The sequence below is a fragment of the Eublepharis macularius genome, chromosome 18, assembly GCF_028583425.1.
Source record: "Eublepharis macularius isolate TG4126 chromosome 18, MPM_Emac_v1.0, whole genome shotgun sequence".
Taxonomy (NCBI): Eukaryota; Metazoa; Chordata; class Lepidosauria; order Squamata; family Eublepharidae; genus Eublepharis; species Eublepharis macularius.
In genome coordinates, this window is record NC_072807.1 from 14,851,942 (window position 1) to 14,872,475 (window position 20,534).

The following is a 20,534-nucleotide window of genomic DNA, read 5'->3' on the forward strand; positions in this document are numbered from 1 at the left end:
GCCGCTATACCACACTGGCTAAGATGAAAAGTCTGCGCTCCACACACTCTACACATTTTGTTCCACATGCCAAACTCAAAGCTAGAGACCAAACTTATTTATTTCATCCGCACAACAACTCTGTGCGGCAAGTTAGGCTGACAGGGTGTCCCAGCAAACTTCCAAGGCAGAGCGGGGATTCGAACCTGGGTCTCCCAGATCCTAGCCCAACACTCTCACCACTATAGCACACTGGCTGTCTTGAACATCTCAGGGCACCAAGGAGCAGATATGAAAGCATACACAGAGATTATCTCCTTGGTTATTTATACATAACTCCTGATAGGTTGCTAAGGTATCTAGGCTTAAAGACAATGCATTGTAGGACACAACAGAACTATTTCCTTAAAGCCTCTTGGACTCCATACTGAATCTTTCTTCCCTCCCCCCCCCCTTTTATGAAATAGACGTGCTTTTGTCAAATGTTAAAGCCACAAAGGCTTCCAGCTACACGTTACGGACAGTTCCCATTTTAAAACTACAGTGCCCGACAAATGGTATGTTAAAGGGCCCGTCAATTTTGATTGATTGTCTGGGGAAGGATGAATTTGATTTTTTTCCTCCTCTTCTCCCTTCGTTGGAAATACATGCATCTCACTCCTGCTTCTGACAGCAGGAAATAAAGCTATTTATTAGTCAAAGGGACACAGATGATAATTATTAAACACAGCAGACAGGATAAGTCCATGCTATTTAAGCTACATTAAGCATTACCATCCTATTCATAAACAAGAAATCCCGAGCTGCTGGTTTGAGAGCAAAAGGCGGGTAAGGAAATTTTAGAAGTCGTTAATGAAAATGAAATCAGATTCCAGACTTGGAGAGGGGGGGAGCAAGAATGGAAATTCATAGTTTTCATTAAGAGTGCTCATACATAACTGGGTAAATCTAAAATGCAGCACTGAGTTATTCTGGCACTCAGCACCCACCACGGGATCCTTAACTCATGAATATCCCAACCGGAAGGGACTGAGACCAGGCTTTGAGGTGTTCAGTTTGTTCTAGCTTCTCAGAAGTTTTCCCCAGTTAAGCAAAATTAAAGCAGACACATAAGCAGAATTTAAGGAGCTACAGGCCCTTAACAAGCCTGTCTGTTTTTAATGCATTTGACTTCCATGAGCAGATTTTGAAGCACTTTTGACAAAAAGGTGCTTCTCCTAATAAGCAGACTAACTGTGACTCAAGTCTGTACTTTGTAAAACAAGCTCCCTTAGAATCTGCCTTTAGTGAGGACATGCAAGAGTTAAGAAGCGGATGTGTTGGGAGACAATTCTTCAAATCTACTGGAATTTTATACTTGCCTAGACAGGAATGAAAAAATACTAGATAGTCTACTAAATCCAAGTTCTCTACCGCACAAATGATCTATAAACTGTCAGTACCGTCAGCCTCCTTTGGAGACATTAGCTCGTGTTAGGAATTCTGTTGGTTAATTGCCCAATTCAAACTTTGGAGATTTGTAAGTAATGAAAAGTCTAGAGTGTTTTAATTAGGAAGCTCGTGCTATGACTATTTGTACAGTGATTGGTTAACAGAGGAAGTTTAATTTTTAATTATTTCAATTAATTTATTACACAGAGATTTACTTAGAAAATTTAAAACTATCTCAGCCATTGCAGGCGGCCCTTTCAGAGACAGGAAAGGGGGAACTGCTGGAGCAGGTTAGGAAATCTATACCACATCTATATGCATAAATAAAACTCTGCAGCATCAGACAGGCAATAAAAAGAGCCCACAAGTAGAACTTCAGAGATTGTGCAGGCCTGCATTGCATCTCAGCACGAGTTCACACAGGTTGCACCGTTCTGAAATGTAAACAATTACATACAATGCAAACTCAGTCTTGCAAGTCTAACAGGCTGTTTGTTAACAATCACTACAGCTTTCCCGGAAAACAGATTTCTCTGCCCAGAATTAAAAGATAGATGCCATGTTATGCACCTCTAAACTTCCCAAAAAATTATCTTTTAAAATTTCTTTCCATGTCTTAACTAGAGATGGGCATGAACAGGGAAAAAACCGAACCATGCAGTTCGTGGTTTGTCAAATTTCACAAACCATGAACTTTCACAAACCTGCCCCTGGTTCACAAACCGGTTTGTTTGGTTCGTGAAAACATCACATCCGGGTCAGAAAACGATCACTTCCAGGTCAGCAGAAGGTCACTTCTGGGCCAGCAGAAGGTCACTTCTGGGTCAGCAGAAGGTCTGCAGGAAGACCATCCCCTGTTGCCTAGGAAACTGATTGATTGGCACCAGGTTGTCTGCAGTCATGAACCAAAAAACGAACCAAACAGACCAGCCTAAAAGTTCGTGGCGGTTTGTCAGAAATGGGATCTGATGAACCGCGGTTCGCGAACCACGAACCAGCCTAGTTCGTGCTTAATTTTGGTTCGTATTTCGGTTTGTAACCATCTCTAGTTTTAACCATTAAGAAGATAATGGAAGAATATAAAACAAGCAGAAGGGAGGCAATAGTGGAAAAGAAAATTTTGGAGAGACTGTAATTTTGCTTTAAAAAAAAAGTGTTGTAGAGAAGAATGGAAATGAAATATTATTGTTAAATAAAAAAAACTTCCAAAAAATATAGCTACTGGCTATTGCTGCCAGCAATAATTTTTTTAATACATTACCTCTTGGGTATATCTGCAGAGGCACGACTAACTGGCCATTTACTTGCTGCTCCAGTACTGTGGTGTAATACTGCAGAGGAGGAGAAAGAAAGATTACCCAGTAACTTTCAAAGGCCAGCAACTGTGCTTGGGCGGCTTGCCCAATTTGCAAATTCTAGAGGAGCCACATTAGTTGTAGCATAGACAATACATTAAATAGTCACTTATTCTTACAATTGCCACAAAACACTTTGATGTCTTTCTTGAACACAAAATGAGTCTTTGTTGATTTTTTAAGTAGAAGGACTTTGAACGCAGGCAGACCAGCCCATATTTTGTGCAAAGAATAATATTTATTCCTCCGCACTATACATCTGCAGTCAGCGCACATGAAGCTGCCTTATACTCAATCACTCCCTTGGTTCACCAAGGTCAGTATTGTCTACTCTGACTGGCAGCTGATCTCCAGGGTCTCAGGCTGAGGTCTTTCACATCACCTGATCCTTTTGTCTAGATCCAGAGGAGTTAGCCGCGTTAATCTGTAGTTGCAAAAGAGTAAAGAGTCCAGTAGCACCTTTAAGACTAACCAACTTCATTGTAGCATAAGCTTTTGAGAACCACAGCTCTCTTCATCAGATGCATCTCGAAAGGTTATGCTACAATAAAGTTGGTTAGTCTTAAAGGTGCTACTGGACTCTTTACTTTTATATAGAGATGCTGGTAAAAAATGAACCTGGGCTTGTGTGTCAAAGAGTCCTGAAATGTTATTACTAGGTTTAAACATGGAGAAAATGAATAGTAAAGATAGAGTATTGTTATACTATATGACAGTAACAGCAAGAACATTATATGCACAATACTGGAAACAAGAAGAATTACCAGAGGTGGAAGATTGGGTTCAAAAACTGTTGTACATGGCGGAAATGGACAAATTAACAAGGAAATTAGGAGAACAAGATCCAAAGGAATTTATTACGGACTGGGAGAAATTTAAAAATTATTTAGAAAAGAAATTGGATGTAAAAGGACAATTGTGGTCTCTCGATAATTATTAAGAATTAAGAATGAAGTAGTAAGAACTTTGCCTTTAATAATAGGGACAGACGAGATCTAGAGTTAACGATAAGAAATAAAGGGGTTATAGTGCTGTTGGGAGTCAATATAAAAAAGGGGGAGGGGGAGGGGGTGGGATGCATGTATTAAGATAATGGGGAATACTTGAAAAGATGTATACTGAATATGTGTTAACCCATCCAATAAAAACTTTTTTTTAAAAATGTACCTGGGCTCTTCTGCAGGCCAAGCATATTCTCTACCACTGAACCACAGTCCCTCCTGATATACCTGGGTTCAAATTTCTGGGCAGCTGTGTCTGAACATAATAAGTGTCTTGTTGGATTATGTCAAAAGTCTAATTCCAGTTCTGCTAGCAGGGAATTGAATGAGAGCCACTAGTAGCATTTTTTTAAAGGATTAAGCAAAGGATTAGGGTCTATGAATGTCTACTAGTCATGAAAGTTAAATGGAAATTTCTTCAGCAGCTGGAGACAAAGAGGAGAGGGCCGTCACTGGGGCATCACATCATCTGTTGTTGGATACAGAAGCCTGGACTAGTCTTTTGCTCTAATCAAGCAAAGCAATTCTTATGTTCAGACATGGCTGCCCAGAGGTTTCATTCCAGGTATGTCAGCAACTGTTCCACCTTGCTATATTCCACACTGGCACCCTCCTTTGGCCCTAGCCGGAAAGAACTTAGGAAAGCTTCTCCTTGCTATATCAGAGGGGTGTTACAAGGCCCCATACCAGTTTTCAAGCCACGACTCCCATTCACTTCATTGGGGCTTACACCAGAGAGGTTCCCAGTAGATTTGGTCCTATGTTGCTTTACACACACACACACACACAGACCCAAAAAAGAAATAATGTGGCCTTCCCCATTACTCAAACAGAGATGACAAGTAAATGAAATATCCATCATGTCAGCTGTCAACCTTTTGGGACAGCAATAACTGTTAACAAGTAGTCTGGAAAAATTGTCCAAAAAATGATTTGTCCTCCACATATGAGCACTGGAGGTTGCCATGGAAAGTTAAGATGCCAGTGGCTATTTGGAACATTGTTCAGGTATTCTTTTTAATGGAAAATTTGCCAGTTATTGATCCAAAACGTGTACCCCTTGCTTCTAGATGGCTGCAAGCAACTTTCCAATCAGTGGCTGTCAAAAAAATTACTGCCTTTTTATACCAAGAAAAGCCTGCAGTGGCCAAGCACTTCCACTGTCACGCCGCGCCTCTCTCTTAATTAACCACCAGGCACAATCAGAAATTCATTTTGATTATCTTCCTACAAGATTCCTTAAATGAGTAATTTTAAAAAAAAACTGTGTGTCCTAGCAAAGCACATTTATTACGATGAGACTTTCAAAACAGCTTGTGGCAAAATTTTGAAACAAATAACCTCCAAAGGTACGAAGGTCAGACGAAAAACTAAGCATTTTTTCCTGACCCACAAAAGCCTCTGCCAGAGTTAATCTCTATTATATAATTTATTTTTCAGCTTAAAAAAAAACTCTCAATTTTTATTTCTAGACGTTTGCACAGCAATATTCTTGGAAATATTTAACTCAGCCCTGCAAACACTCCAGAAAAATGCCCGACACTCATTATCAGAGCAGTCTCTCAAACTGCCCACGGGATGTTCCCTTATCAGGTGCCTTTTCCATTACGTAGTTCAGGCCTGAACAATATGCGGCCCACTATGTGGAATACAGCCACATACGGTGGCCGTTTTGACACTACTAACCTGCTTCCGTAACGTTGCGAAACATCGCGCGAAAAACGCGGAAGAGAGCGTCTTCTCACGAGAGTTTTGTGCAACATCGCGAGTGTTTTGTGCGACATCGCGCAAAACACTCGCAAGAAGACGCTCTCTTCTGCGTTTTTCGCATGATGTTTCGCAACGTTACAGAAGCAGGTTAGTAGTGTGAAAACGGCCTGTGCCTGTGGACCGCCCAGTGCTTGATGGGATCCTCAGTTTTATCTGTCCTCCGCGGTTTGATTGAACTGAGCACATTTCTATCCTGCCCTTTCTCCAAGGAACTCATGGAAACATACGTGGCTCTTCCCTCCTCCATTCTATGCTCTCTCCAAGCCTGTGAGCAAGGGGTAGGCATATTCAAGGAGAAGGGATCCATCAAGGGCTACTAGCCACAGTGAGCAAAAGGACCTTCCATATTCAGAGGCAGTAAACCTGTGAAAACCAACGGTAGGAGGCACTATCAGGGGAAGGCCTTTGCCTCTGTGCCGTTGGCCCTCCAGGGCAACTGGCTGGCTGCTGCGTGAAACAGGATGCTGGACAGGATGGAACATTAGTCTGATCCAGCTGGGCTCCTCTTACGTTCTTATGTGAGGCTGAGAGTGCGTAACTGGCCCAAAGTCACGCAGTGAGCTTCCTGGCAGAGTGGGGACTCAAACCCAGATATCCGCAGTTGTGTCCCCACACTACCCTACGCTGGCTGTCCAATATGGGACCTCAGCCATGCAAAGCACATGCTCCACAACTGAGCCAGGGCCGCTCCCCACCCTATTTCCCTTGTTTTCAGTAACAACTTGCAACGCAGCACGAAAGCGCTGGCAGCACCTGAGGAACCCCCCTCCAAAGCCGTCCTGCAGGCACTGAACTATCTGCAGAGTTGTGTCCACTGCCCGGTACAGAGTTTCTATGTGCATACACTTCCCCATTTACTGCAAAGGCAGAGGCGGTTTCGTGAAAGAGATGCAAAGCTGATGGAAGCAGCTTTAAACAGCAAACGGGGATGCATGTGTCAATGCTTCCGAAAGAAGACGATCGAGCCGACGGAACTTAATAAAAAACTCAGACCTGCTTTCAAGAATAACCATCCACCATTCTCTCTCCCAAAGAAAATACAGAAAAGACCGGCACCGAATATTACGTTACGCTATTTTGCTGGAAGTCGGTGTTAACGGCCACCCCGGCATTCATTTATAAAATGCAAAGGCCAAGTCATTTATAAAGTTATATACAAGTCATTGTGATTCAATAAGTAGCCTTGTTTTTGTATTTTTATAGTTATTAAAAAAAGACAACACATCTTTAAATTTTCCTACCACGCTGAGCCTGCAGCGAAAATATAACTCTTCTGAGAGGAGGGGTGAAAAGCCTCTGATAAAAGCAGGTTTTGCTTTGTTTTTTTAATTTTTTTTTAGAGCCGAGGGGTTCATTTTTAATGAGCCGTTACTTTAAGTACTGCATAAAAAAATTCAAGAAATTGATAGTCCATTTAGCTTGCCTATATCCAATGCAAAAGAGATTAGAATGCATTACTCTTAATGTTCATATGATATGATCTGTAAGTGTACACACTTTTAAAAAAAGAGGGCACGTTTCAAACTTTTATGCAACATTCCTACCACACTTTCAACTCATATCGGGAGGGACGGGGGACTACAAGTCCTGAGGCCTACTTTTCACCAACTGGATGTTACCATAAAGAGAAGAGAAAAACCCTGATTGATAGACCCCCACACATTTCTGTGGAAGCCACATGGAATAAAGAGTATATATTCTGCACATCTCCCATTCAGATCCAAGCAGAAGTTTGCTGGTGACTCTTAATCCAATTTGGCATAGGCTCTACCTACATAGGACAGCATGGCTTTCATTTCTTCATCACTTCGAACAGTAATCCGATCGCCATCCTCATCTTCATCTGAAAGAAAGAGGGGGGGAGGGCATATTTAAAGTTTTTAATTTAGGGGAGGAAAAAAACAAAGAATACCTACAGAGAGAATGGATCCAGAGGAGTTAACCATGTTAGTCAGTAGCAGCAAAATAGTAAAGAGCCCTGTAGCGCCTTTAAGACTAACCAACTTTATTATAGCATAAGCTTTTGAAAACCACAGCTCTCTTTGTCAGATGCATGCATGCATCTGACGAAGAGAGCTGTGGCTCTCGAAAGCTTATGCTACAATAAAGTTGGTTAGTCTTAAAGGTGCTACTGGACTCTACTATTTTACAGAGAGGATGGAAGCTTAACACATGAACGCTGTGCTGCAGCTGGATGCCTAGCAATAAAGAATACACAGTGGAGGACTCTAAAATATGGACAGAAGGATAAAGATGTGTTCTGAGCTGACTACTTCAAATGAGCATCAACATCAAATTTCTGTCCCACTGAATGGGGAGAGAGAACAGGGCAAAAGCCTCCTCCTGAAGTGCATCCCAGCACTTGAATTCAAATGAATTCTTAGACAGCAATAAAAAGCTGTACAATTCAAGGGTCGTAATGCAGCCATTAGTGTCTCCAATAGATGCTATCACTATAGGAGGTTAGATGCAGCACAAAACATTAGGGAGAAATTACAAACGATCAAAACAATTCAACACTGGAATAAATTACTTAGAAAAACTGGGATCTCTCTTTCCTTGAAGTTATCGAAAGAGAGCCGGCAAAGGCAACTATTGGTGATGTTTTATCTATGGTTAATCCCAGTTGAATCCAGATTAAATGGGCAATTTCCACTGATTCCCCCTTTACACTGCAGACTTCCCTCATTTTCTTCCTTGGGGTCTCCTATTCCCCAGGAGTACCACTTTGTAGAGATCAGCAGACTGCAGTGAGAGAGAGGAGGCAGGGAAGTTATTCTGCTGATAGAAAATTTAGTCTGGATCTAACCTCTAGCTTGTGGAAAGGAAAGAAACTCCAGTTTACCCAAGCTCCTGCATTTGAACATCATGACAAACTGGAAAATGGCAACATTTCAAACCTACATAAATTTGGGGATCACAATCTATCTGCAACTGGCATCCACACTATCAGAAGTCAAATTTGTTAGAAACATTTGACTGAAGGCTTCTCAAACAATCACATTTCTCACACAAGGAAAGAAGAGCAGGAGTACAAACCACACAAGAGCAGGAGTACAAAAACCCAGGTGTGTGTTTGTTGTGATGCCTGAATGAAGCCCTAGAGGATGGATTGGATCTTGATTCTGTCACTCTACAGTACTGTCCCTTTCACTTCCGAATAATTCTTGGCCTATTCGTTTATACCTTACTTTTCTCCCCGATGGGAACCCCAAATGGCATACACTGTCCTCCTCTCCTCCATTTTTATCCTCACCACAACCCTGTGAGGTAGGTCAGGCTGAGAATAAATGAATGGCCCAAGGTCGCCCAGTGGGCTTCCATGGCAGAGTGAGGATTTGAACCTGGGTCTCCTGGATTCCAGACTGAGACGCTGCCAACTATTCCACATTGGTGAGGTCATTAGAACAGCAACGGCAAAGAAAATTCTCAGCATAATTGGACTCCAATGGGGAGAAAGATAATGAAAATAAAAAATAGATGCCTTTATTTAAAAAAAAGGCCTTCCAAGAATATTTTACGGCAAGGGCGACAATTTGTAATAGCTGAGAAACTCACCAAGGCAACTGAAAAAGTTAGTACCTCATGACTACAGATTAGTTTTAAACACAAGTTAAGATAGAAATCCTGAGCAGGCATGTTGATTATTTATTTATTTATGTTATGCCATTTACGGATAACTCAGGTCTGTTCCATGCGGCTTACTACCAGGGATTGCTCCGACCGCCTTGGAAACTTCAGGTGAAGCTGAATGTCCTGTTCTTACCATACAAATATTTACAATAAAAAGACAAGACGGTTTGCTGCTATTAAAAGAAGCCAGGTCTGTTCAAGTGAGCACAATTTGCTGTTTGATCGGAAGGAAACACTTCTTGCTCCCCCTGCACCAGATACTGTAGCTGTCAGATTTAGTTGGAAATTTTTTTAAGAAAGTATTCTGGAATCTCCCTCAATGATTCCATGAAACGCAGAGGTTCAAAGGACGTTTCCCGAGATCCTCTGCTTGCCTAGAGCACTTCTGTGATCTTCCAGACCATTATGGAAGCAAACATAGAAGTAAAATGAAATAAAGCCTGGATTCTGCTAATGTCACATCCTTGCAAGACACCAAATAGAAGGCAGCAGATGGCAGCCAAATCTTCTGGAGCAATCTTTGCAAAAGACGCAGTGTGTCATGTACGCGCAAAACGGCAGCGTTTGGATAAAAGGGCAATAACAAACCATATGCTGTTAGCCATTTTATCTGTAGCAACACAGTGTACAACAGTGAAAGGCCCCATAAAGGTCCAATGGCGAGGGAGAACGGCAGCCCCAGGTAGAGGAGCCACAGAAGACACAGTGGAGATAGCAATAACTAAACAAACAGGAGAGGCAGCGGCTGTTGATGGCAATTAACTGCCTCCGAGAAAGCTATCAAGGAGCTGAGAAGATGTGTAAGCCAGTAAAATCCAGGCCTTCAGCACAAAAAGGATAACCTAGAAAGCAAGCAGCATCAATATGTGTGACATATTTTTGATGCCACTTAAATGGCAGGGGAAACAGTGTCATGCCGATGCGAAATGACAGGCTAAAGACAAAAAACTGGAAAACGCAGCAGCAGATGTTAGAGACGGGCCATGAAATCCATATTTTTCAGGCAGGTTCTACCCATGGTGCCAGCAATATGGGCCACTGCTCTGATTAGAATGCCTGCAACTGGTATGCAGAGTTCAGCAGAGGTTGATATGCGAGGGAGGAAGGCTGCAGACCAGAAAATTTGGTCTGTAGTGGGAGAGCACAAGTGGGCGGTACCTTAACTTGATCAAATCTGAATTCTTCAATCTGTGGTCTCCTTTCAGCAAAGGTCTCAACCCCCTCCAGCAACAACAATCCCCCTCTTCATTAGATTTAGATTTCTGTTTTAGTGAGGGAAGATAAGTTAAGTTATACTGTGGTTGAAGCCCTCTTGATATCTTTTAATTATTTATATGTAAACTAGATCCAGAGGAGTTAGCCGTGTTAGTCTGTAGTAGCAAAATCAAAAAGAGTCCAGTAGCACCTTTAAGACTAACCAATTTTATTGTAGCATAAGCTTTCGAGAATCACGTTCTCTTCGTCAGATGCATGGAGGGCAGAAGGAAACTGGCCAAATATAGAGGAGGAGGGGGGGGGGAAGGGGGGAAGGAGGAGAGGGGGGATGTAAACAACTCCTTTGATATGGAGATGCAGACAGCTCCTTTTGGTGTGGGGATCAGTTTGCTTGTGTAAAGATTCAAAGGAGTTTGCCGTGTTAGTCTGTAGTAGCAAAATCAAAAAGAGTTCAGCAGCACTGCAGCACAAGCCCTCGATAACCACAGTCCTCCCCGCCAGATGCATCTGACAAAGAGAACCGTGGTCCTCGAAAGCCCACGCCAGGTGCCACTGGACTCCCCCTGACCCCGCCTCTGTAAAGGAAATCAGTTACCTGTGATAATGAGATAACCATTCATAGTCCCTATTCAGTCCCAGCTTGACAGAGTCAAATTTGCATATTTTCATATGCTTTTATGATTTGCATATTTTCATATGCTTTTATGATTTGCATATTTTCATATGCTTTTATGATTTGTGAATCTTTGTTATATTGTGATTATGTTTTAAATGATGTAATCCGCCCTGAGCCTGTTCACGGGGAGAGCAGAATAGAAATGTAATGAAATAAATAAATAAATAGCAATAATATAATGTTTAAACTATATATATGCAAAACAGAATCCAACTATATATATACAAAATAGAAGCCAACACTGCTTTCCTTATGGAGCAGGGGAAGAAAGAGAGTGGCTTGCTTAAGTACGCCTACTGAATTTGGTGTAAGGGTTATGTTTAGTGTAGTGGTTAAGAGCGACAGGACTTTAATTTGGCGAATCAGGTTTGATTCCCCATGCCTCCGCTTGAAGACAGCTGGGTGACCTTGGGTCAGTCACAGCTCCCTCAGAGTTCTCTCAGCCCTACCCATTTCACGGGGCGATTGATGCTATGGGGATAATAATAACGCCCTTCGTAAACTGCTCTGAGTGGGCGTTAAGTTGTCCTGAAGAGCGGTATGTAAATTGAATGTTATTATTATTCATAGCTTGATAATGATAATGAGGAAGATGACGTTTACACCTGGGAATGCAGTTCATAGCTTATGCTCTTAACCACTACACTATGTAAGTGCTACCATCAGGACTTTGCTTTTGGGAGTCTGAGTTGCCCATAGATATTCTCCCACTAACAGAATGGTGTTTTGTATGTGGCGGGGGAGGGGCTGAATGTTTCCGCTCTTCCTTGAGAAAATGACATTGCGCGAATCGTCCTCTTGCCACCATTGATGTAACGCTCTGTGCTTTGTAATTCCACTCTTCTAAAAGCTGCCGATTTCTGCTTTTAATAATAGAAGCATCTGAAAATTAAAAACTCAGCCTACAAAGCCTCCAGGTACTTTATACTTTTCATTTAATTTGAGCAATATAATTGCAGTGCATACGAAGAGCACTGTAAGGTCATGCTGGTAATTAAAGCTATATTATAGAAATATGCGCTCACAAGATGTGATTAAATAATAAAATATTACTTAGCTCGGGATTGTCATTAAACTTGCATCCCTGTATAAATATTTAACTGTAACATATCTGAACACAAACAATATGTGGTTGTCATTTTTTTAAAATAAATAATGCCAGTACGAAGCCCTCTCCAGACAAGCCATACTCACATTCAAAGGCTGTAGTTGTGGCATCAGGCAGAACCTGACTGATCACATCCTGGGAGGGGAAAATTGGGAGGTACAGTTAGTTGTGTTTCTTACTCAAGATTTTCTACACAATAATTCATAAGCAGTTGCTTTTGCTAGCACATTATCCGTCTCTTCTCTCACGGCTAAGAAAGCAGAAAGTAAAAGCACAACCTAGTCTGTTTCAATATTTTCTTCTTTTGGAAAAGATCCGATTTCTAAAGGCATTTAAAGATCTGAGTTTGATGCTTGGTTTGATGTACACGACCCTAGCTCTTAGTAGGATTTTCACCTTCCCAGTATATTCACCTCACTGACCTGGGCTGCAACACTCCACATCCCTTAGACTGCTTAAACCTCACTGAAGTCAACTGAGTTCTAGTACCAAGCAACCCATGCGCAGGACTGCAGCTTTATTCTGCTTATTTATTATTGATGCTCATTTTTTATGTAGCTTTTCTCCCAAATTGGAACCCAAAGCAGTTTATCACATCATTTTCTCCTCCTCCATCTTATCCTCAGAACAACAACCTTGTCAGGTAGGTTAGGGCTGAGAGACTGTGACAGGCCCAAGGTCACCCGGTTAAGCTTCCAAGGCAGAGCAGAGATTCAAACCCAGTTGTCCCAAATCCCAGTTCAATACTCTAACCACTGTGCCACACAGGCTCTCTTTTTGCTAACTCGCATATATTCTTGTCTTCCTTCCCAACCCACTTCAGTAGTCTGTTAAACCTGAAGCACAGACTGCGTATAAACAAGGAGAGAAGAGAAATAACGTAATATTTTTACTGTGCCTACCTTCCCAAACACATGTACTTTCTGCTCATACTCACTTCTTGTGTACTTGTGGTGGGTCACCTTTTACTTTGCCCCATCCCATTCTGAGATTAGAAGTAACTATTCCTTATTCCCAATTACACAGCCAGCAAAAAAGTATTGAGGATACTGTCTTGGAAGAGAGTATGATTATCCCACTGTTTCTCTACTCCGGAACTATCAGTACTGTCTCTTTCACGTATCCCACCAAATATAACACCTTTCAGTAGCATTGCAATGTTGACGCTGCTGCTTGTCAGGAAGGAATAGGGACATAGCCAGCAGTAACCGAAAGGGAAATTGAAATATGAATACACATAGATCTACCTCCCTAGTTTCTTTTTATTTTAATATATATTTTTTATTTTTCCAAATAAAAAAGAAAAGTAGATAGATATAAGATAAAAGGAGCAAAAAGGTTTTCAGTACAATCTCAGTATGCTTGCTTATACCAACATTATAGCTCTCCAAGTCTTCTAAATAATCTCACTACAATTATAACTGTAAGTCCAGCTGTTTCATACATTATTGCCATCTTGTTGGATTCTATTCTGTACATTTATTATTTAACAAATGCGTAAAAGGGCTTCCAAGGTGTAAAAAAGTCCTCTTCTACTTGTCCATTCAATATGGAAGTTAATTTGTCCATTTCTGCAGTTTCCATTATCTTCTCTATTAGTTCCTCCTGTTTAGGTATTGCTTGTCGTTTCCAGTAGGACGCAAGTAAAATTCTAGCTGCAGTTACGTGAATAGTGAAATGCATCTGTTCTTTATTTATGTCCGACATACAATTTAACAAAAAACTCTCTGGTTTGAGAGCAATTGAAATTTGTAACACAGTTTGTATCAAGGCATGCACCATTATCCAATACTTACGCACCTCTTTACAGGACCACCACATATGAAAAAATGTCCCTGTATGTTTCCCACATTTCCAACATTTATTTGACACATTTTTATACATTTTCTTTTCCTAATTTCTTTTTAACGAACTCATATTCTATCGCCCCTTTTACAAAATCCATGCCAGTATTTGCTACGGAAGCTGTCAGATACTGTCGATCCGATGTCATTTTCCCTGGGGAAATTGGGTGCTCTTAAAATTCATGTTAAACTAATGTGAGTTGGCAAAGATTTTATTTAAAGATCTCTGTTGGAGAAGCAGCCCAGATCTACACTGTACTATTAAGCCTTCTAAACATACACTGAAACAGTGTGCACACATGCGGGCAGAAATCTATCCTTTTTACCAGCACTTTGCTGTTGTCACTACAAGTACAAAAGCATAGTGAAAGAGCATTAAAACATTGCTAATCACAAGCCCAATTTCGTCAGATCTCGGAAGCTAAGCAGGGTTGGCCTTGGTTAGTAACTAAATTGGAGACCTACAACCAGGTTTGCAGAGACAGGCAATGGCAAACCACCTCTGTTAGTCTCTTGCCTTGAAAACCCCAGCAGGGGTCGCCATAAGTCAGCTATAACTTGACAGCACTTTCTACCACCAACCCACCATTAACAATCCCCTAAATATCATGCCAACGATGCAGTACCCCAGGGCTCGACAAATCCCAGGTGCCAAGTCATCACGGCAGCTAAAAATGTTATTGTGCTGTCCAGTATTTTCAGCAATGTAATGTCTCTTAGCACTTCTCAGTCTAAGCAGAAAGCTTATTTATCATTTTGCATCAGAATGTTTTGTTGTATGACATAAAATAAATGAGCATGAAGTTCTAATCATTGCTCGTTTATTTGGAAACTTAAAGGTATACTTTTCCATGGTGGCGGATGAATTCATTTATTAACCAGTTGCTTTCTATATTATGCCAGTGCCAGGAGGCAGCATCAAGTGGAAGCCCTTGGCCTCTATGTCTTATTGTTGGGCCCTGTGAGGTACAGGATATGGACTAGAAGAACTGATAGTTTGGATCGGCAGTGCCATATTTATATTCTTATACTGACTCCAAGATTCAAGTTAATGGAGTTTTTCAAGCCGTAATGGGATTATGATAAACTGGGGAGAAGACAGGCTTGAATTAGAGGCTTGCTTTTTGCTATGATTATCACAACCAGGTGCATCGCTATTTTTATTTATATATTACAACACTTTTGTCATAGCTTCATTAAAATTCCAAGAAGATATGAAGAGGTTAGGATTAGGGTTTTGTGGTAGCAATAATTTTAAAATGTGGTCACTAAAACACAAAACCCTGATTCTTGAGCCTGGCTTCTACATTTTTGGAATGGCTCCTAGAACCAAATAACATTTGTCAAGGCTTGCCTGCAATATTCTAAGAAGGAAAACAACATCACAACCTGGAGCTCAGGGGTATATAAGCAAAAAAGGCCTAGCATTCAAAGTCCAAGCATATAGATAAGAACATCTCTTCTTTGGGGAAAAAAGAGTTGGTAGCTGTATTAGCCCATAGCAAAATCCATATACTACCCTTTTAAAAGACCCATCAAACAACACAACACATTGTGCAAGATTCCAAGCTCTCCAGAGCTCTTCATTGTAACTGCCAGCTCAGTGAAGAGACCTGGAGAGTTCAAAAGCTTGCACCATGTATTATTTTGCTTGGTCTTGGTAAAAGGTATTAGTTGGATGTTGTCTTTCCTTATGGCAAAAAGGATTATTTCATATTCTAGAGTAGCCCAGGGCTGCTCCAAGAGTAACTTGTCCCCAGCATGGAAACTGATCGCTGCATCAGGACCACTGAGCAATGTTAGAATGACGGTCTCTTTTCTTTTTTGCTATTTTGATATACAGCTCAAAAGATGCCACTATCCACTAGCTTCTTGGCCTATGGTGCTACATTGATAAAGGCACAGTCCGGTTTAAAAAGCTGTTTTGATTTGTTACTAGCATAACCCTTTAGCCACTGTTGTTCCCTTTGTTTCTTTACCAGCCCATACCAGCTTACTTACACCCCTGATTTTAGCAATACACCACATCCTCCAGTTTGCAGGATCTGACCAAGCCTGTTAACGATAGGATGTTTTGGAGGTCTTTCCTTCATTGGGTCACTATAGGTCAGAGCGACTTGACAGCACATCACACACACATACACACACCCCTCCTAAAATCACAGCAGGCAGCACAAAGCCTCCATGCCAGTCACCCAGCTCCAAAAGCACCCCTCAGTGCAAACTTGTGCTTAATTTGGTAGTAACTCTGCCCAGGATGGCACACCGCAATGCCATACTGTTAAAATTATGATCTATAAAACCTGTCCACTATAGGCAGCAGACACTGAAGGAAAAGGAGACAGGGCCTCAGAGAGACGGATGCCCAAGATTCTTTAATGCCAAATAAGTTAGCCCCATATTTATTTATTTTATTTTATTTATGTCATTTATAGTCCGCCTTTCTCACTGAGACGTAAGGCGGATTACACAGTGTGAGATTAGTACGGTCAGTATCAAGGAGATTTCCATAAACAATGCCATAGGGTAAATAAACACAATTTTACAAAGATATAGAATTAGCAAGACTCCAATACAGAGTTGGAGAAATGCTGAAACGGAACATAAGCAATTTTAAGACTGACATTAGACAACATGAAGCACAGGTAGCTCATAGAAGCACATATTTAAAACAACAGTGCGTAAGGCAACATAGTGGTGAAGTCCATGGTTTAAAACCCCATCATGGAGACAGCCAGTTTAGTGTAGTGGTTAAGAGTGTCAGGACTCTAATCTGGAGAGCCAGGTTTGATTCCCCACTCCTCTTCTTGAAGCCAGCTGGGTGACCTTGGGTCAGTCACAGCTCTCTCAGTCTCACCCACCTCACAGGGTGATTGTTGTGGGGATAATAATAATATACTTTGTAAACTGCTCTGAGTGAGTGTTGTCCTGAAGGGCAGTATATAAATATACCATTATCATCATCATCATCATCATCTAAAACAGGGGGGGGGAGCTAAAAACTGTCAGGGGGTGCAGAGCGACTGCCAGCATGTCTGAATTGCCTCTTAACAGTTGTTCTGAATGAATTAGCTTTAACTGAGTAGAAAAGAGCAAGAGTCCAGTAGCACCTATAACACTAACAAAATTTGTGGCAGGGTATGAGCTGTCGTGAGTCACAGCTCACTTCTTTAGCTCATATCCTACCACAACTTTTGTTAGTCTTATAGGTGCTACTGGACTCTTGCTCTTTTCTACTGTCACATTCGAGCGGTATCTAAAGAAGCGTGCTGTGACTCACAAAAGCTCACACACTACCCCAAATGATGTTAGTCTTATAGGTGCTCCTGGACTCTTGCTCTTTTCTACTGCTCCAGACAGACTAACACAGCTACCCCTCTTGTGAACTGAGTGCCTTTGTTTAAGTGGAGTCAACCCACAGCCCAGAGAACACACCAGAAATGCAACCCTAAAAATCGTGCCTGTGACCTGCATTCCCCCCAAGCCCCCTTGCCTCCTTTTTAATAATAACACTAACTTGTTCACAGCTCTGCACAAGGCACTAATTTGTCTAGAAGAGAGAGATATAAGCACAGTTATTATTACCATTATCTAGGGTTGCCAGCCTCCAGGTAGTGACTGGAGATCTCCTGGAATTACAACTGGTCTCCAGGCCACAGAGATCAATTCCCCTGGAGAAAATGGCTACTTTTGTGGGTGGACTCTATGGAATTACGCCATGCCAAGATCCTTTCCTTCCCCAAATCCCACTTCCTCCAGGTTTCACCCCCCAGATCTCAAGTTGGAGCTGGCAACCCTATCATTATCATCATCATTACTACTATTATTACTATTAACTTCAGACTTGTGTATAGGGTTGCCAGCTCCAGGTTAGGAAATTCCTGGAGATTTGGAGGGTGGAGAAACCTGGAGAAAGTGGGGTTTAGGGAGGGAAAGGACATTGGTATGACATGATTCCATAGAGCCCACCCCGCAAAGTAGCCATTTTCTCCAGGTGAACCCTCTGTGGCCTGGAGACCGGTTGTGGTTCCGGGAGATCTCCAGCCACGACCTGGAGGATGGCAACCCTGCTTGCGTACATGAGCGCCAGAGGCTGCTGTGGGGCGGGGACGGGGACGGACACCACGGAGGGGCCCCGGGGCGAGGCCGCGGCCCCTGGGGCCCGAGGAGAGCTCCCCGCCGCGCCGCGCCGCGCCGCCCCGACTCACCAGCACGTCCCTGAAGAGGAGCTGGGGCGCGGGGTGGACGGTCCAGTCCACGGCGCCGCCGTCCGGGATGCGGATGCGGATGACCAGCGCCGGGTTGGGAGGCTCCATGGCGGGGCTGGGGCCGGCGGTGGCGGCGGCGTCGCCCACGGCCAGCAGGAGCATCCCCGGAGGAGTCGCCAGGCCGGAGGGAGGCGCGGCTCGTCCCCTCACATGGCGGCGGAGGAAGGCCCGGCCCGGGCGCTGGAGTCGGCGGCCTGAGGGGCCGGCGCGGCCTTGCCTTCCGCAGCCGGGACTAGGCCGAGGCGGGCGTCGCGGCGCCGCTTTCCTTCCCCCGAGGCCGGAAAGGCTGAGGGGGCGGGCGGCAGGGAGAGGCGGCGCCACCGCCTGTGTGTGAGGGGAAGCGAGGGAGGCCGAAAGGAAAGGCCTCCCCTCAGGCAGGAGGGGTTGGAACCCGGCAGGGTTCCCCTCACGCCCCCCGACCCGACATCACCCGCAGAGGCGCCCCTCAGCTCGCCCTTATTCCCCCCCCCCAATAATAATAAAAGTTTTATTTTAAAAGAAAGTTCATAGGAACTTATATAAAATACAAAACGTTACATTGGAGCCACAACAGAAAAGTGTATTCAAAATGTGTAACTAGCATCTGACGAAGAGAGCTGTGGTTCTCGAAAGCTTATGCGACAGTAAAGTTGGTTGGTCTTAAAGGGGCTACTGGACTCTTTACTATTTTGCTACTACAGACTAACACGGCGAACTCCTTTGGGTTCCAATTGGGCAGAAAAGCAGGATATTAATAAAAAATGAGCATGCAATAATAAATAAGCAGGCTAACATGGCCAACTCCTCTACAATAGCTTATATAATAGTTCTCTTCCCCTCTCCTTGATTGCTTACACCCAAACTTTAATATCAATAATTTTTAATCAGTCATCTATTCCATGTTCAGGATTGTTAGCCTCCAGGTGGTGGCTGGAGAGCTCCCGGAATTACAACTGATCCAGGTGACAGAGGCCAGTTCCCCCTGGAGAAAATGGCTGCTTTGAAAGGTGGACTCTATTTTGTCTTTATATTATGATTTCTTTAGTTTAGTTTTGACCTAAGTAATCAAAGAAATCTTTCCATTTTTTTCAGAATTCTGATATTGGCCTATTGTGCACATTTTTTCATCCATTTCATCATACAGTTTTTGTGTGGTATTGCAGTAGAATTTTATAGATTTTTCCTAGTAAATACTTCTGGTCACCACTTATTAGTAATTCGAATTCTGTTTTTTTCTCTTAATTTGCCACCTTCTTTGAAAGTTTGTTCTTTATTTATGTCATTTATAGTCTGCCTTTCTCACTGAGACTCAAGGCAGATTACACATTGTGAAACCAGTACTGTCCAAGACCACGGCAATACAGCCCGGAAAACCCACAACAACCATCGTTCTCCGGCCGTGAAAGCCTTCGACAATACACCAGTACTGTCCGTTTCAAGGACATTTCCATAAACAATGCCATAGGGTAAATAAACACAATTTTACAAAGACATAACATTAGCAAGAATCCAATACAAAGTTGGAGAAATGCTGAAACAGAACATAAGCAATTTTAAGACTGACGTTAGACAACATGGAAGCACAGGTAGCTCATAGAAGCACATATTTAAAACAACAGATAGTGCGTAAGGCAACATAGTGGTGAAGTTGATGGTCCTTAACTCATTAGTGGAGCATCTGAGAGCCCCTCCTTACAAACGCCTTTTTGAATAATGCGGTTTTGCATCGTTTGTGGAAAGCTAGGAGAGTGGCGGTTCTCCTGACCTCAGGCAGGCCGTTCCACAGGGTAGGGGTCACCACAGAGAAAGCCTGTGTCCAGGCTGATTTCACCCATGTGCAGGGTGGCACCTGCAGGAGACCATGTGCAGATGAGCGAAGGTGCTGTGGAGGAACATAGGGAGGGAGGCATATGCTGGGCCAAAGCTGTGAAGAGCTTTGTATGTGATAACCAATACCTTGAATTATTTGATGATACATCAATCGGAATATTAGGGTCGCTCTTAGCAAATCGCCCTTATGAGTGTTAGCTGAGTGCAAACAGAGCAGAGAAATTACGCTGTGCTGATTAAAGAGGCAAAGAAGTTTATTTGAGGAAATACATATTTGATAGTGAAGAAGAGAGATAGAGATAGGTTCCTTGCTATCTGACTACATCTTGCAGAGAGAGTGAATAGATATGCACTCAGCTAACGAGGGCCACCCGTGGCTCTCTCCTTTGGGACATACAAGACACCTCTCTTAAAAAGAGGTTTGAAAAGGTTGAGGGAGTTTTGG

General features: G+C 42.6%; 1 protein-coding gene across 3 annotated transcripts in view; it reads right to left on the reverse strand.

Moving 5' to 3' along the window:
• The window catches only part of MAP2K5 (mitogen-activated protein kinase kinase 5), a 192,855-nt gene extending 174,236 nt beyond the window's left edge, over positions 1–18,619 (reverse strand). The window contains exons 1-4 of one of the 3 annotated variants that reach the window (XM_055002633.1): positions 18,221–18,619; positions 12,255–12,303; positions 7,312–7,379; positions 2,672–2,741 (exon numbers count right to left, since the gene is read on the reverse strand). In XM_055002633.1, the coding sequence (XP_054858608.1) occupies positions 2,672–2,741; positions 7,312–7,379; positions 12,255–12,303; positions 18,221–18,382 (349 nt within the window). In that variant the 5' untranslated portion in view covers positions 18,383–18,619. The remainder of the gene's footprint in view (positions 1–2,671; positions 2,742–7,311; positions 7,380–12,254; positions 12,304–18,220) is intronic. The other 2 variants (XM_055002632.1, XM_055002634.1) reach the window with 2 other exon arrangements.
• Between the last annotated feature and the right edge of the window lie 1,915 nt (positions 18,620–20,534).